This window comes from Lepidochelys kempii, chromosome 8 (genome assembly GCF_965140265.1).
Source record: "Lepidochelys kempii isolate rLepKem1 chromosome 8, rLepKem1.hap2, whole genome shotgun sequence".
Lineage (NCBI taxonomy): Eukaryota > Metazoa > Chordata > Testudines > Cheloniidae > Lepidochelys > Lepidochelys kempii.
Window position 1 is genome coordinate 78303986 of NC_133263.1, and position 17701 is coordinate 78321686.

The 17701-nt window shown below is 38.3% G+C and overlaps 1 protein-coding gene across 6 annotated transcripts in view; it reads left to right on the forward strand.

The window, feature by feature from the left end:
* Positions 1 to 17701, forward strand: part of ODF2L (outer dense fiber of sperm tails 2 like) — a 53470-nt gene that overhangs the window by 18252 nt on the left and 17517 nt on the right. For 5 of the 6 annotated variants that reach the window (XR_012160421.1, XM_073357167.1, XM_073357171.1 and 2 more), the window contains 8 exons: positions 987 to 1172; positions 2916 to 3025; positions 4604 to 4739; positions 6953 to 7063; positions 12648 to 12749; positions 14366 to 14524; positions 16982 to 17064; positions 17147 to 17309. Coding sequence is in view for 5 of the 6 variants with exons in the window: in XM_073357167.1 (XP_073213268.1) it covers positions 987 to 1172; positions 2916 to 3025; positions 4604 to 4739; positions 6953 to 7063; positions 12648 to 12749; positions 14366 to 14524; positions 16982 to 17064; positions 17147 to 17309 (1050 nt within the window). In the remaining variant the exon portion in view is untranslated. The remainder of the gene's footprint in view (positions 1 to 986; positions 1173 to 2915; positions 3026 to 4603; positions 4740 to 6952; positions 7064 to 12647; positions 12750 to 14365; positions 14525 to 16981; positions 17065 to 17146; positions 17310 to 17701) is intronic. The other variant, XM_073357172.1, reaches the window with a different exon arrangement.

The following is a 17701-nucleotide window of genomic DNA, read 5'->3' on the forward strand; positions in this document are numbered from 1 at the left end:
GCAATCTTCTGCCTCATTCATTGTATACTTCTAACTTCTGCAATAAATGATGCAGGGGTGCTGAAGATAATTGTCTTGTTCGCTGCACAGCCCTGATTCATCCCCAGACTGGGTGCATTCAGATCGCTGAATGAGGCAGGGGTCCTGTGGAAAATATAGTATGTTATCATGTAATTAAAGACTGTACTATAATTTATACACATAAGGCAGTGTTGGCGTTTCCTAACTTTTGAGTGTATGACTATGCAGCCTTAATGTTCTTTTAATGTATTTGGTTAAATGTAATTTCCTAATTTTTTCAAAAACAAACTGCAAAAAAGTTTCTGTCATGTGGACTCATATTGATTGCCAGTTTGGGTCATCAGCAGATTTTAGACCCTTACATCCACAGCACATACTTGAACCACTTGAGCTAATCTAGTAACTGATAGCAGTAGTAGGTGGTTATATGCTGTTTTGGCCAGCCACTAGAGGAGGATGAAACACACACTTTTTCAGTGGTCTTCAGAACTATTTGCTGACAACAGAAGAATGTAGCGACTTAGGACTCTTGGCTTCTATTCCAGGTTCTGGATGGGAGTATTTTCTAGTAATTGTAGACTCTTCTGCCCCTCAAGCCCCAGTCTGTCCTTCTCCCCATTTGCTGCTGCTGCCCCCCACAACCTACTCACTTATTCCTATCCTCTTCCCCTTCTGCTGTGCCCCCACCCCCAAGGCTTTCCCCCACCATTTGGCTCCTTCCTTACCCTCCGACTTATGTACCCTCCTCCCCCTCTGTCCCTCCATCCCCATTTCTCACTATTCAGTGTGTGGAAATATGGGGTGCACAGTTTCTGCTCTCACCCTTGTGCATGTATTTGGGATGCAGGTAGCTTAGTGCAGGTGGGGTGAAAGTCTTTCTCCCCTGCATGGTTATGTTACTGTGACTCAAAATCTGCCCCATAATGTTCAGAATATATCATTCATTTTGCTTAATTATGCTGCAGACTCTGGAAAAGAAAATAACTGAGTGGAAGCTTCAAACTGGCAAACGCAAGCTCCAAATTTTAGCTGTAAAGGAAACAAATGAGCAAAAGAAGAAAGCTCTGAAAAAAGCAACCAGAGCCCAGAAACAAAGAGCTGAATGTTTTGAAGCATCTGTTGAAAAACTAACTTCCAAAATTAGAAAGAGGGTAAGTGGCTGTGTTGATATAATCAAATGTTTTTTAAAATAATCAATTATTTAAAATAATAAGTGCAATCAAACATTAAGATTGCCTCATCATTGAAGAACAGTAATGACCGACTGAGCGTGCTGTACTCTGGACTGGTACCTTTTAATTTGTTCCACTTTAGAGAAGGGTAATTTAAAATCAGTGATCCAAAAGTAATTGCTAAATAAGATGCATGAACTTTAAGGTCAGAAGGGACCATCATAATCATCTAGTCTTCATTTTATTAAAAAAATTAAAACGTCAGTTTAGTGAATGACTTGGACCACGTGGTTGTACAATTTGTAAGTTTGCTCTAGGGGCTTTGGTCTCCCTTCAGTACGGTATATGCCAGTTAATATTACTGGGAGTCATGCACATTAATCCTTAAATATCATTGAGAAGCTTGTTCCCTTACATTCATAGGCGGGCCCCGATCCTGCAGTTTGAGCTGTGTGGATAGACATTGAAGTTAATGGGCACAAATGTCCACTCACACAGATCAGATTGCAGGATTGGGGTCTTGATGTCTTAGTACTCAGCTATTTTCTTTTTTCAAAAATGGATCCAGCAGGCAGCATTTCTTATAGATGCTCAAATCTCCCTTTGTAAGCTGTATGCTCTGAATTTTGTAGAGCTTTGAAAATGAAGTTAGAATCCTCTCATTCAGCTGTTGCTTGGACCTTGTTGAGGGCCTCTTGCTGCCTTTTTTTCACCAATGTTAAGAAATTTCAGAAGGCCAGGAGGATCAGAACTTTTTTGAGTGATCTTTCTGGAGCTGGTGGATTACAATTCTGAATGGAATCAGTTGTCCCATTAGAGTACATTTAAAACTTTGTCTCCTTTCATTGCATTTCCCAATAGGTGGGAATATGCTTTCATCATAACGTTACACCTTTTTAGACATACAATACATTGGCCTAGTTGGTATATCAGGATCTAATTAAATTTTGCTTTGTTTCTTCTTTGTGGGCTTAATTTACCTTCAGACCATACGGTGCAACTTGATTTTCTCATGATGACATTCAGTTGAACTGGACCTTTTAATAAATTAATTAATTAAAGTAATTTAATTGCCATTTGTCTAACTCCAATTTTTATGTGTTCTCATAGTACTTTCCCTTTATTTTCCTATTGTGAGGTTTAAGCTGAAGGTTTTCGAAGCAGTTAATTTTAATGGAACATGTGTGGCTAACTCTTCACTGCTTTTAGAAGCTCTACTTTAACAGCCATTAAATAAACCACAAAATCCAATCTTTCTTCTTTTGTGTTTGAAACTCTCTTAGTTAGCTATTGTTTCTTTTTCACAACATTTTGATGTTGTGACTCAATTTCATTTTGGCATTTATTTTGATCTCTTATTTTAAAAAATGTCGTCATTCTTATGTCTCTGAGATTAGTACAGTCAAAATATTTATTTTAAGAAAACATTTTACCTCAAATTTTGAAGTCTTGCTGCAGTCTGCAGCTAGAAAACATTATGAATGCTTAATTGTGATTCAGTTCTAGGGACTCATAATTCTGTAGTTCAAGCTTATTTAACATAATTAAAAATTTATTTTAATTTTTCTTCTTGAGATTGCAAGCTTAAGTTTACATTATTTTATACTACTGAGGTGTAACTTAAGGTTGCTTTAAATTAAAATGCCTTTTGTGTTTAGGGAACTGTGCAAAATTAAAAAGCAGTTCTTATGTTACATGATCTATATTTTGTATATTCTCCAGGAAGTCAAATTGTCTGAAGTACTTTCAGCTTCCAGTGTCTGGAAAAATCATCATGAGAAGGCTGTAGAAGAAAAGACTAGGTTAGAGGTTCAAACTGAAACTCTGAAGAAGTAAGTTAAACTATTGAAGCTTTTTGCAAATTAATAAGAAATCATATTAATTTCATATACAGGTTTTTCTATTTAAAATTCTAGGTAGAATTTAGAACTTGGAAATTGGTGCTCAGAATTAGATATTTCAACTATGGAACATATCTTAGCATTATAGTCTTCTCTCCATTGGATCATACAACTTCCATTATAACTAAAGAGTAACTCCTACTCATCAAGGAGTGTATTCTGTCCCCTACATCATTCCTGACTACAGGGGCTTACTGTGCTTGACACAGGGAACCCTCTCATCTGCCAGCAGTGGCTGCAATTACAGGCTATGAACTTGGGTTACACCTCACACGGGGAAAATAGCTGAAGGCTCTGAGTAGTAACTGATACAACAGGGATTCTCTTCTCCAGCCCCACTGTCAAAGCTTGCCTCCACAACAGCACAAAAGAACCCCCCCGTATAGACTCCTGGCTCTCTACTCTCAATTCTGCTGCAGTGAATCTGACCAGTTAGTTCCACTACGGAATGGGCCTTCCATACATGGAGATAGGGGTAGGATTTGCCACCAAATGTATACATGTGTGCCATTTTTATAACATTGTATTCCCTGTAATCACAGACAAAACAGAACTCCCTAAAATCTTAAAATATATAATAGAAAAAGGTTGAATAATTAAAAATGCCTTTTTCCTTGGCATATGGTAAGAAATATTCTTACACATTTTTATGGTTTGAACTACAGTTTGTATTTCCAATAGGTTTTTCATAAATATGTAAAATAAGACTAATGGCTGCTGCCTGTACTTTTTAGTTGGGTTTCATGCAGAATGTTTGTTTTGTCAAATAGCTGTTTAAAGAGGAATGTTCACATGTTTATAAGGGCCAAAATTAAGTTTACAGGTTTTGGTTTTTTAAGTCTCAGAAAACCTAATTTTCATGGAAAGCGTTCTCTCTTTTTTTTTTTAATTTCAAAGAAAAAGTTTCTTTCCTTAGAGTTAAACATTGCAGCAAAAACTATGGCACTATGCCAGGGAATGAGCACCAGAAAGTAAAACTCTCTGTGAACAGACGTGAATCTGATTAGACAATTTTCATTATCTAATTTGACTGTAGTACAAAAAGTAAATTGGCATAAATGGTGAAAAGTAAAGTAGAATCGGTTTACTTTTAATAGTTGAAGGTGGTATTCCTAACCTACATAAGACAATTTTTTAAGATGGCTTTTAATTTGACAGTCCCTTTTTAAATTCTGCATCATAATGTCTTGGACTGTAAATATATATAATCTGATATTTGTGCTGGAAGAGTGCCTGTGCATTCCATCTAATCAGCTTATTTACAATTGTTCTAACCCCATTTCACATCCTTTAATTTTATTACATCATTTATTGGAAAAGCTGAAGAACTTGCAACTTCTCCAGTTGCTCATTTGGGGTGTGTAAATATGTGGAGTTACTTTAATAAAAACAAAAAGCCAAAAACCCACAAACTTTTCAATAACTGCTAGAGGAACATAATATGCAACTTAAATTTTAAAAAGTACTATATGCTAGTTGCTGCAAAAGTTCTTGATTTATTTAATAAAGGCAGATCACAAACCTTTTGGAGGACCTGAAAAAAATACAAGATTGTGGAAGAAATTCAAATGAAGAAATCCATGGAAAGCTTAATTCTATCAATTCAGAAAATGCAAATATTCGTCTTGAAAATGCAAAATTAAAGGTAGGTTGTTATATCATTTCATTGTTCAGTATGAGAATAACACTGAATACCTGATGCATTTTAAAATAAAGAGTAACTAGATTTAATTCAGATGTTGTTATTCCTATACATTTTAAATATCTCGAGGCCTCCTTTAATAATCTGTGCACTTATACAGTACCTTCCATCCAAGGATCCCAAAGAGCTTTACAGGCATTAATGAACTAAACATCACAAGACCCATGTGAAGTAGGTATTATCCCCATTTTGAAGTTGGTGAAAATGAGACAATGATAGGTTAATACAGGAAATCTGTGGAAGAGCTAGGAATAGGTCTTTGATCGGCCAGTCCTGTACCTTACCACACTACCTTGTGTCCTTTTCATTATCATTATCTGTATGATTACGTAACTAACAATTACCCTTTTAACTTGAAACAAATTTTAACAATGTTCCAAACATGGGAACTGCATTCACTTTTAATAACTAGTTTCAAATTAAGTTAAGGAGGTTTCAAACTTGCTTGGCGCAATTTGATAGAGTCTCTCGGACTTTCCTTTGCTGGTTTTGCTCCTACCTATCCTGCTGTTCTTTTTCTGTGGCTCATATTATTATTCTGGATATCTCCATTGTGGGCTTTTCCTGTAAACCAAAGCTTTACACACTGAAAAACCAATCACTGGGGCTTGTGGGTGGCCACCTTTCATCCCACTCCTCCAAAGATTATATTCACAATTATTATTTAATTGTTAATTACATCAAAAGATGCCTAGTTCATATGTCATTTGATCTACAAATACTGCAATCCAGTTTGTAACAAGAAAGCTTCTTTACCATTCAAGTAATTTTATTGCTGCATACATAGTTCAAATGGCATTTGACTTTCTGTGTGAAATTCCCAAATAGTAAGTCTCGAGAGATCTAATTAAAAACAAGATTTATTAAGAGTGTAGAGAGAAGATCAGCTCAGAATAAAATAGTATACATAATATCTGGTTTATGTTTAGTTACAATAAAAGTTTAAAAAAAACCTAAACATGTCTAGAAAGTACTCTTTCCTTTTGTCCTTCTAGCCTTTCACAGTATGCCTACACTTGGAATTGGAGCTTGGGGGACTAATTCCCAGCTCAAGAAGAAATACTCATGCTAGCTCTGATCAAGCTACCATGATAAAACTAGAGTATAGCCATGAGCAGCGGAGGGCCTAGCTGCCACAAGTACGGTCCCATCCAAGACCCCAGACATATATTCGGGGCTGCTAGACCGTCCGACTGCTTGTGCTACATTCTGTTTTTAGCATGGTAGCTTGATCAGAACTAGTGTGAGTATTTCTCCTCCAGTTGGGAATCACACTCCTAGCTTGAAGTGTAGACGTACATTGAGAATCACATTCTCTGGTTTCAAGTACCTCCCTGCTTCCCTTTCAGATCCCAGTACTTTAATGTTGAAAGTGGTCACAGACTATAAAGAAAAGGAGTACTAGTGGCACCTTAGAGACTAACCAGTTTATTTGAGCATAAGCTTTCGTGTAGCTCACGAAAGCTTATGCTCAAATAAATTGGTTAGTCTCTAAGGTGCCACTAGTACTCCTTTTCTTTTTGCGAATACAGACTAACATGGCTGCTACTCTGAAACAGACTATAAAGATGTTCCAGAATTCATCATCACATCAGACCTGCTGGTCAAGGTTACATAGGCAATACAACAATATATTGTTTGATCAGGTGTACTATCTGGGGGAAGTGAAACAGTTTCTGTTTTCTGTATAGTGACTATTATCCCCTATAGTCCTTAAAATCTAATAGCCCTTCCAACTTGGAAAATAAATCCAAGATTTCCTTTTTTTAACCAAGGCTGTCAAATGCCTCTTTGATTTTGCCTACTTCTTAGTCAGCCAGAGAATCAAGCTGATTGAATATTGGTTTGCCCTAACTAGAGTTAGATTAACTCACACTCAGTCTGTCTTTAAAATGACAGGATTTACATCTTTTGTGTAGTATTTCTATTCTGGATCAAATATGAATGAAAGTTGACAGATTTAAATGAGTTTGTCACAGTTACTTACCATGCAAAATAACAAAATATGATCATGTACAACTAAATACCAGTAGTTTAATGGCTAGTCATATAATAGTGCTGATGGTGCTTTGATTTCTTAATTCTTCATTATCAGAAAAAAAGTGTATTGCCTATAACAAGAATAAAATATTTATTTTCTGTATATTTTAATCTAGGCTTTACTTGCTGCTTTGGAAGACAACACTGTTTCGGCTGAAGCTGAACTCTTAAACCTGCAAGAAAAAGTAAAGCAGCAGGAAAATCTTGCTGAACAGTATAAAACTCAGGTGACTAATGGACCTGGAGGCTTAAGTATCAGTTTTATGTCTATGTGCAGTTTTGAGATAATGATGAGGATCTTAATTGAGAGACATGGTGATAAGGTTATATCTTTTACTGGATCATCTTCAGCTGGTGAAAGAGACAAGCTTTTGAGCTACATAGAGGTCTTCCTCAGGTCTGGGAAAGGTACTCAGAGTGTCACAGCTAAATATGAGGTTGAACAGTTTAGCATAAGTAGTTAGCACATATTCTAAGGGACCATTCCAGGTGAAGTTACCTATTAACATCCCTGTAGTCATAGTACAAAAAAGGGGTTAGGGGGTTAGTGGGTTACAGATTCATGTCTTTAGTAAGATCATGATTTTTAGGCCTTGTCTACGCTACAAAGCTTTGTCAACAAAAGTTAAGCTGCTTTAATTAAAAACACTGTTGCATGTCCATACTGTGCTCCTTGTGTCGACAGAGTGCATCCACGCTAGCATCTGTTGCATCGATTCAGAGAGCAGGCCACTGTGGTAGCTATCCCAATGTGCAGCTGGCCACAGGATGCTTTGGGAAGAGTTTGCAATGCCTCATGGGGCAGGTACAGCATCACATGTTGCAGGTTTCTCAATCCCAACTTTCCATGGGCATCCTAGTAGATTATCAGCTGCTTTTCAACTGAAGTGGGGGGGCGAGGAGAGACAGGAAAGTGGTGTGTCCAGGGCAGGGAAGACAGCAGGCCAACCAACTGACCTATCCTGAGGCAGGGGAGGGGGACACGCCCCTCCACATCAGCCCCCGGCTCTGCTCTGCACAGCAGTCTGTCCCGAAGCAGCCCGCTCTGCCTGCCTATGGTTCTGTGATTCCCTCCGAGTTCTCTCACAGCCTCAGCTGCCGGGAGTGGCATCCTGAGCAGCTCTGTGAGTTTCCATGCTGAGGAATGTCAAAGCAGCACAGCAGTCCCCACCCACCCTCCACTCCCTACAGCAGCAGTCTGCCTGCTGCTGTGTTCCTAGTGCAGGGCAGAACAGGAGCATGCCAAGTTAATGATTTGCTCTTTGTTCTCAGAGCAGAGCAGCATGTTCAGCTGTCCTGGAGCTTTAAAAGGGGAGGGGCACATGCCTTCAGAGCAGCAGAGATCAAAACAGTGAGCAGAGTGGTCACTGCAGGCATTGCGGGATACTGGTGGAAATCAGTTATGTCGACAAAACAAATGGCAGTGTCTACACTGACCTGATACTTTGTCGCTTTAACTTTGCCACAAAAAGCTTTATGCCTCTCATCAAGGTGGTTTTATTTTGTCGGCAAAACAGCAGAGTTTTGCTGCCAAAAATAGCTCTGTAGTGTGTACACCTCCCCTGTTTTGTTGGCAAAAGGCAGTGTTTGCTGACAAAACTTTGTAGTGAAGACAGGGCTATAGTGTCTAGCAAAGTTAGGAATTTAAGCTCCTAGGCTCTCCTTTTGAAAGTGGTGTTGTGCAAGTTTCCTTTGAGGATGAGGACTGATAGATCAGATATATTGTTCACTCACAGGTGATATGGTATTTTTGTCTTTTATCATTTTCCTGTGTGAGTTCATTCGAGAATATAGCGATCGTCTGGTTTCACCCACATAGTTGTTACTCGGGCATTTAGTGCACTGGATGAGGTAAACCACATGTTGTGATAAGCATGTATAGGACCCATGGATCTTTAAAGGTGTGTTGTAGGGGGTGTTGATCATGGTAGTAGTGGAGATAAGTCTGCAGGTTTTGCATCTGTTGTTCTGTCAGGATCTGGTGTCACTTTGAGTTGCTGTTCTGGTCTGCGGGGAGGTTGCATCTGATGATGAGCTTGGAGAGGTTGGGGGTGGGTATTTGAAGGCCAGAAGAGGGGGTTCAGGTAAGAGGTTTTTTTTCAGGATGGGGTGCACATCGACTATGTATTGTAGCTGTTTGATGATACCCCTTATGGGTTCCAGTGTGGGGTGGTAGGTGACAACTAGGGGTGTGCTGTCAGAGGCGGGTGTATTTCTGCATTGAAGCAGGTTCTCTCAGGGTATTTGGGTGGCCTGTTCCATGATGCGATCTACTTCTCTGGTGGAGTGTCGTTGTTCAGTGAAGGTGGTTTTGAGTGATTTAAGGTGTGTATCCTGGACTTTCTCCTTGGAGCATAGTCAATGGTATCTGAGTACCTGGCTGTAGTTAACAGATAAAACCTTGAAGAAATTTTTTTGGACAAATGCACCATGAAACCAATGATATACCTGAGATACATCAATGATATTTCAGATGACTTAAGTTCCCTCATAGATTTCAACCATGACTTCAGCAACCACCACCCACCCATTAAACTCGCTCTGGAACACTCCGATGCTAGCATCAACTTCCTGGACACAATGATCAGCTTCAACAATGGAACCCTAGAGACAATTCTATACAAGAAACCCATGGATCACCACACTTACCTTCATAGATCCATTAATCACCCCAAACACACCAAGAAATCTGTTATCTAAAGCCAGGCACTCCGATACCACAGAATATGCTCCAAGGAGAAAGTCCAGGATACATACCTTAAAACACCCCAAACCACCTTCACCAAACAAGGACACTCCACCTGAGAAGTAGATCACATCATGGAATGGACCACCCAAATACCTGGAGAGAACTTGCTTCAGTACAGAAATGAAACCCACTCCAAATGCACACCCTTAGTTGTCACCTACCACCCAACACTGGAACCCATACAGGGTATCATCAAACTACTACACCTCTTACTTGATGAGGACCCCACCCTGAAAGAAATCTTTCGTGAACTCCCTCTTCTGGCCTTCAGATAATCTCTCCAAGCTCATCAGAAGCAAGATCCCCACAGACCAGGACAACTGGTAACAGTCCTGGGACTAGTGAGGCAACACTAGAGTACTGTTTTGGCAGCCTGTTTATATGGCATATGGATATTTTGTCTCAGTGCTAGGGAAATACCAACAAAGCCCATATTTTATAAATCTGTTTTAAGTTCCTTAGCAATTCCTTTGTAGTATGTGCCTTTGTTTATAGAGAGGAAATTTTAGCATGATGAAATCAGATATTTTATAGAATTCGGTGACAGCGTAAGGGCACACTTGACTGACATCCCTGACTCGTCATATTTTATAATTACTGACCAGGAAGTAGTCAGTTTACAAACTCTAAACCCTGCCAACAGGCCTTGCCTATGGAGCAAAGAGCTACAATAAAATTTTTAGCCTGCTGTAAGAGACAAGAGGTAGTTCCTTAACACATCCAGCCTTAAGTAGGTATTAGGGTCCAAACTAATGACCTTCAGAAATAGGCTACCATTAGTTGACACCCATTGTTTTGAGATGGAAGGGATTGGACAGCCAACTGCTCTCACACAACAGCTGCAGCTCGTTTTCCATGGTGGATAATGAGCCATGATATTACCAGTTAAATTTGGTGTTTTATATTCAGAGTTGCCCTTTGAAAATATTTGCTGTGAAGCGGGGTCTGTCACACTGCAGCAAATTTGAAAAAAGAAAACTTTAATACAAATATCATTTCCTGATGCCAGGAACTTAGTTTCCTCACTGCTTCTCTTGATTACATTTATTTCAGAAAAAACTTTCTCCCTCTCAGCCCAGCTTCTCCACTTACTTGCTGCTGCAGTGAAGCCATAATTTTGCTCTTCATCATAAGAATTTGTTACAGTGGAAATGATTGATGTAATTTTGACTTCACTGCAAAGATGAGATAGAGGAGAGATTGGAATACAAAGGGGGAAATTCCTTGTTGAAGCACATATATTTTTGATAAGTAACAGAAGTTGGAGGCATGGAAAACCTGTGAAACACATGCAAGGAGAATGGGTTTACCTTTAAGTATTCTGCAGTGTAAAAGCTCTTTTTAACTGAAATAGTATTTCTCTCTGTTAAATACATTACAAACAGATAGTTGCTTTCAGCAACCTGAAAGGGGGTTCCAAAGAGGCTGGATCTAGACTGTTCTCAGTGATAGCAGATGACAGAACAAGGAGTAATGGTCTCAAGTTGCAGTGGAGGAGATTTGGGTTGGATATTAGGAAAAACTTTTTCACTAGGAGGGTGGTGAAACACTGGAATGTGTTACCTAGGGAGGTGGTGGAATCTCCTTCCTTAGATATTTTTAAGGTCAGGCTTGACAAAGCCCTGGCTGGGATGATTTAGTTGGAGATTGGTCCTGCTTTGAGCAGGGGGTTGGACTGGATGACCTCCTGAAGTCCCTTCCAACCCTGATATTTTATGATTCTATGATTTTAAACGTACAGCCCTTTTTTCACAGACAGAATTTTTCAGTCTGCAATAAGATCTCATCGCACCAAATCTAAATTATGGTAAATTAATGATGAATATGTTTATACCAACAAGAAATAGAAATTCAGTTACTGCTATCTAACTAAAAGCGTGTACAATTTGATCATTTTAAAGGTGGTGGTCCATTGGCTTCAGCAGGAGCTTCTGGGTACTGTGCACCTTAGAAAGCCACACCAGATATTTAGGTGCCAAAAAATTTGTTTAGGAGCCTACATTTATGCACACAATTTTGAAAATGTTGGCCTTGACCCTTTAGAATCAGTCCAACTCCCACTGAAGTCAATGACAGGCAACATTCATTACACCAAGGATGAATTTGACCCCATGTATCTTAAATTGATGGAGAATCTTTGAAATTTGGAGACATGGACGTATGATCTCTTGAAATGGGTAGATCTATTCATATTTATGTCTCTATAACTTTTTGCATATGGCCTTTGGCCATAACAAAGCCTTTGAAATGAAAGATATAGGTGCTCATAAATCATATTAATTAACCACTTGTTGCCTTTTATTTACTGTATGTAATAAAATAACTTTAAAGTGCAGTGAGCGTCAAGTGCCTGTGTAAATTCAAGTGAATTGTTTCAAAGATTGTGGGGATTTTTTCACGATAAGCACAGAGGCTTTTCATTAAAGTCTGTGTGTCTTAACATGAATATGTTAATACTATTTGGGCTTTGTTAGATGAGTTTTAATTGCAGGACAGAAAAGTTTGCCTATGGAAAAAATAACAATGCTTGAATTAATACAGAGGAACCTCATCTGAAAAGTAATTTGGTCTTGTTTGAGTCCCAGAAGACTACATTTCCCATTTACACATTTGGCTGACTTCATCAGGTTGACCAGGTGTCACACGGCAAGGAAGGAAAACTGCCGTTGTTGCGACTGGGGAGTGATGCAAGCGGCCTCAGGTGAATGAGTCAGATGACAGTCAAATAGGGTGGAGTCACAGTTTCTGCCTCTGCAAAGATATACGTTTGGGGGCAACATAAAGTCAAAATAGGCTTTCTGTATCTGTACGAGTACAATACATGGCTTGGAATAAGGAGCAGTCTCCACAGTTGCTCAGCAGTTTGGGTGGTATTCAGTGTTTCTGCAGCCTACTCAGTTGTGAAGGCAATGATGAGGATAGAGAAAATGAATAAGTAAGTGCAGGTCAAGACAAAGTACCATTTAGGGAAATGAAAGGCTGTTGCTTGCCAGAAATGCTTCCAGCTTTAAGGAATGATGGAGTTGCATTTGCAAATACATGTAAAATATATTGTATCCTAGGTACAAAAATTACAAACAGAAGCAGAAGAACTGAAAGTCAGATATGAAAAAGTGTTAAATGAAAAGAAAATAATAGAAGCCAAAGATTTAGAGATAAGTGAGGTAAGTAGTCCACTTTAATAAACAGTATAACATGGTTTCATGGTATTTTGTAGAACAGTGAACCTCAGACTGGCCTGGGAACCACTTGCTGATGGTTGTAAGGTGCTGGCTTTCTTGTTTTCCAGGTACTAAATTTCATAAAAAGATGCCAAAAATATATTAAATACTTCACTAACACTACTTTTCCCTGTAAGCAATTGCTGTAATCACCACAGAGTGAGAATTGCAGAGCAGGAGCAGCAGTCGTACCCCGGACAGTGACTAGGGAGGAGGTGGTCCATAAGCTGCTCTCAATTAAGGTGTGGTCCACACTATAACCATTTGTGAACCCATCATAGAATGTTCAGATTGACTTGTTTGTTTGCTTTTAAATACTAATCAGTGGCCTAGCTTATTCCCATCCTTAAGAAAATCTGTGGAAGCTGGACAGGGAAGAAGGAAATTACTATAAGGTTTGCTTTGCTAAGCATCCTACAAATTCTTCCTTTTGGGGGGAGCAACATTCCCAGCTGTGCAGATACTATAGTTGTGCAGGAGACTAGATGACCTCTCAAGGTCCTTTCCAGTCCTATGATTCTACATAGATCTCTGGTATCTTCTACACTCTGCTTCCTCACTCCCCGTGACTCTTCCCTGGTTCATTGTTAGCCATGCTAGGCAGCAGAAGGTAGAGCCCTTCTGCTCTTCAGTTTCTGAATTAGTAAAATTGGGATAATCTTTACCTGATTATCTATGACTGCATATAACTTAATTGCTATATGTTTGTGGATTTCCTTTATGGTAAATATTGTTGCCCCCTTTTTTTTTTTTTTTACTGAGACACAGACAGGTGTTGGTTCCCCTGTAGGGCACCATGGTTTTAAAGATTAGGCCTAAGCCTCACAGTGACAAGTCCTAGGTTTTTATTCTGGTTCTGAAAATAACCTGCTGTGTGACCTTCAGCAAGTCACATTCTGTTCCAACCTTCATCTGTAAAATGGGGATATGGTATTTGCCTATCTCATAACTAAACAATGTTTGAAAAGTGTTGTATGTGGCTGTTGTGGCTGAGGAGGGCACTTGCCACTGCCTTCCAAAATTACACTATAATCCTCATGTTCAGAATGTCTCATCTAAAAAGCTTTTAGAGCTTTCACATGCCTCACTGTGAAAAAATTATGTTACACAATGTCCCAATAAATCAGCATTTTAGGAATGCAATACACATACAATAAATTGTTGAAAAATTTCACATTACTTTTCATTAACATTTCATTACATTTCCAGTTTCACTGAGCCTTAACTAAAATATAGGGCTGGAGGGATGAGTTTGTGCCGTAATGTTAATTACATTTTTCATTATTATTTAGGGTGACCAGACAGCAAATGTGAAAAATCGGGATAGTGGGTGTGGGTAATAGGAGCCTATAAAAGAAAAAGACCCAAAAATCGGGACTGTCCCTATAAAATCAGGTCATCTGGTCATCCTATTATTATTGGAGGAATAACGTTATGCAAAAATGTGTGTAGAATTTTAGACGTATTATGTATGTAACCATGTGGAAAACATTTGAAGATTTTTAACAATTAATTTATGGTTTTGCACCTACCTGTTTTCCCTTAATGCTACCGTGCAGGTGAGGAGCCAGATGCAGGCTCACTTGAAGGAGTTAGAACGTGTTCGTGACTTACTGAAAGTAGCTGAAGAGAGGCTGCAGGAGTATCAGGAAAACCTGTTGTCCTACAAAAGGAGCTATGCAGACAAATCAAAAACCATTAGGAAGCTACAGGTCCAGGTGCTTAAAGCATAACCATTTAATAGTAAAGTATCTAAACTATGGAAGAAAGTCTTGGGAGTAGTTTTGCCATCTGAGGGAACCCATATCAATGTTCTCTCAGCCACGTACTTGCTTAATACAACAAAAGTTCCTTGTGCAGCAATTGTGATGCTCTTTGTGATATGGTCTGCTTACATTTTTCTGTACCTTTAGAGAAATGAAATTGCAGCTTCATTCCCTAACCGAAAATTCTTATTTACTTTTGTGTTTAGATTTTAGAGCTTTCTGACCAAAAAAAACCAAAACACCCTCTTCCCTTTTGAATAATTAGGTATGTTAAATGTGAATCCCCAGCTGAATCCCAGAAAGTTTTCCTTGTTAGTGTATTGTACAGTTCTAAAGGACACCATTATATCTAATGGAGTAATTTCAATCTCTGGATTTTTTTCATGTAATGAAAATATTACATTTTTAAAAAATGATATTGTAATGTCTAATTCATAAGCTGGGCAATATTTGTTCAGGGAAATGACTATAAATCATAAACTTCAAAGCAGTAAATTATATCCTTTCTATTTTACAAGTTATATTGTATTTTACGTATAAATGTACTAAAAAGGACACTTCAGACTTCTAAAAAAGATGATTTCAAGTAATTTTTAGAGTTTTTTAATCACTGTTGTTTGTAGTACTAATTAAGGGCCTGAACATGTTTTTCCTCCTGTTTTTTATATACATTTCATTTTTCAAAGATTGTCTTTCTCTCCGTGTTCAGAATAAAAACTTACAGTTTTTTATTTTAAATTTAAATTTATGTGACAGACCATATATCTTTTTTGTGGACTAGAATAATCTGTGACAGCAGAGCTCTGGGAAGTGTTGGAATTAATGGGGAAAACCAGAAAAGGTCTCCTAAAACTGACAGGTAGTCAGTGGCAGAACTTCCGATGACGCCATTAGAAACAGAATGAGGTCCCATGTGCTATTTTTATGGTCCCTATAAAAATACGAGCTCTGGATTTTATGTTAAATTTCTTGGAAAGGTCATCTTTATAGATCTAGAACCAGCTTCTGCTCTCACTTAAACCTGTCCAAGGCCTCAATTCGGGAAATCACTTAATCATGTGTTTAATTTTAAGTATGTGCTTAAAGTTAATCTAATGCTTCCATGCTTTCCTGAGTAGGGAGACTGTCCTGAATTGAGCCCTAAATGCAGAGGAACTCTGTCAGTGATGAGAATGAGGAGTACTTGTGGCACCTTCGAGACTAACAAATTTATTTGAACCTAAGCTTTCGTGGGCTAAAGCCCACTTCATCAGATGCATGCAGTGGAAAATACAGTAGGAAGATACAGATATAGATTTAACATGAAAAAATGGGGCTTGCCATACCAACTCTTAACAAGACCAATCGATTAAGGTGGGCTATTATCAGCAGGAGAAAAATAACTTTTATAGTGATAATCAGGATGGCCCATTTCTAACAGTAGGCAAGAAGGTGTGAGTAACAGTAGAGGGAAAATTAGCACAGGGAAATGGTTTTTAGTTAGTGTAATGACTCATCTACTCCCAGTCTTTATTCAAGCCTAATTTAATGGTGTCCACCTTAATCGATTGGTCTCGTTAAGAGTTGGTATGGCAACCCCCATTTTTTCATGTGTTGTGTGTGTGTCTGTGTGTATATATCTTCCTACTGTATCTTCCACTGCATGCATCTGATGACGTGGGCTTTAGCCCACGAAAGCTTATGCTCAAATAAATTTGTCAGTCTCTAAGGTGCCACAAGTACTTCTCGTTCTTTCTGCTGATACAGACTAACACGGCTACCACTCTGAAAGCTATCAGTGATGTTTCTCAAGGTTTTCACTGTGTTCCTGTGATCAGAATCTGATCACTAATTTGTCAACAAGACATTTAAATTCAAATCAGTATTTTTCTTCTATTAGATCTGGTTATAGTCTAATATATATAGTTAAAGTCTAGTATATATTTTTGCAAAGTTTATTTGCTCTTTTCAAAATAAATGCTTTGGTGCTTTAAAAAATCCATCAGACAGCACTTCTAAGCTGCTCCTGCATAACAACAGTTGTACATGTAAGAAAATGGTAAGGAAACAAATATCATTATCAAGCTTCCAAGCACTTTTTATATACTGTGAGGACAAAATAATTTTAAAATGGAAAAAAAAGCTTTATGGATTTAAAAGATTTTGCACTGATTTAAACCGGTTCAACTAAATGCATTAGGTTGCAGGGTGTAAGCCAGCCCTAAATTCATGCCTTAACAAGTCTTTAGCTTACATTATAGTCTGCTACATAAGTTGTATTTTATTTGCTTCAGATATAGGCCAAATACTGCTTGCCATGGTGATGAAGTAGGCCCACTGATTCGATAGCTTGAATAAGGCAAGCTTGATTTGGCTTAAAATGTCCTGTGCAAATCTCCATTAAACAGCATGGAAACATCATTTTCACAGATGGATGACAACAGGTTCTTGAGAAACCATTCTTTGGAAGAGGAAAATTGTAACCTTAAGAAGAAATATGAATATCTTAAAAGGTAAATGTGATATCTGACTAGTACTCACTTTTACATTTTTCTCCTCTTAATCAAATTTCATGTGTATCTCTTTTGCATAAAGACAGCTAGAAAAGATGGAAGTACAAAATGAAGAACTTGCACATCAGCTGGCAAACCAAGAGGAGAGTCTTCAGCAGAGTGAATTGCAGCTTAAAGAGAAATTAGCAGAATATGATGCTTTAGCCAGACAGTTGGAGGCTGCTTTGGAAGAAGGCAGAAAAAAGGTATATATGGTGTAATATGTTTCTAAATTTGATTGCAGTTTTTCCCATTTTCAAATAAAGAAAAACCTGGAAAAGAACAATGGGCTTGAGGAGGTGTGATGGTCAGACAAATCAAGAAAGGTAGATCATTCCATACGTAGGGGGCCATGTGGAAAAATAGGTCAATGGGAGTTTTGCCTGAATAAATACAAAGAACTTTGGATTTCTTAACCCTGTTGAAACTGATGGCAAAACTCCCATTGACTTCAATGGGGCCGGGATTTTGTCCATCTTTATACAAAGGAATTCTTTCCTTCAAACAACATGAAGAGCTTCAACCATCCAATATTTAAATGTGCAGAAGTGACAGAGTTTCTGATCAAAAGCTTCAGCTTGCCTTTTTTTTCATTTTC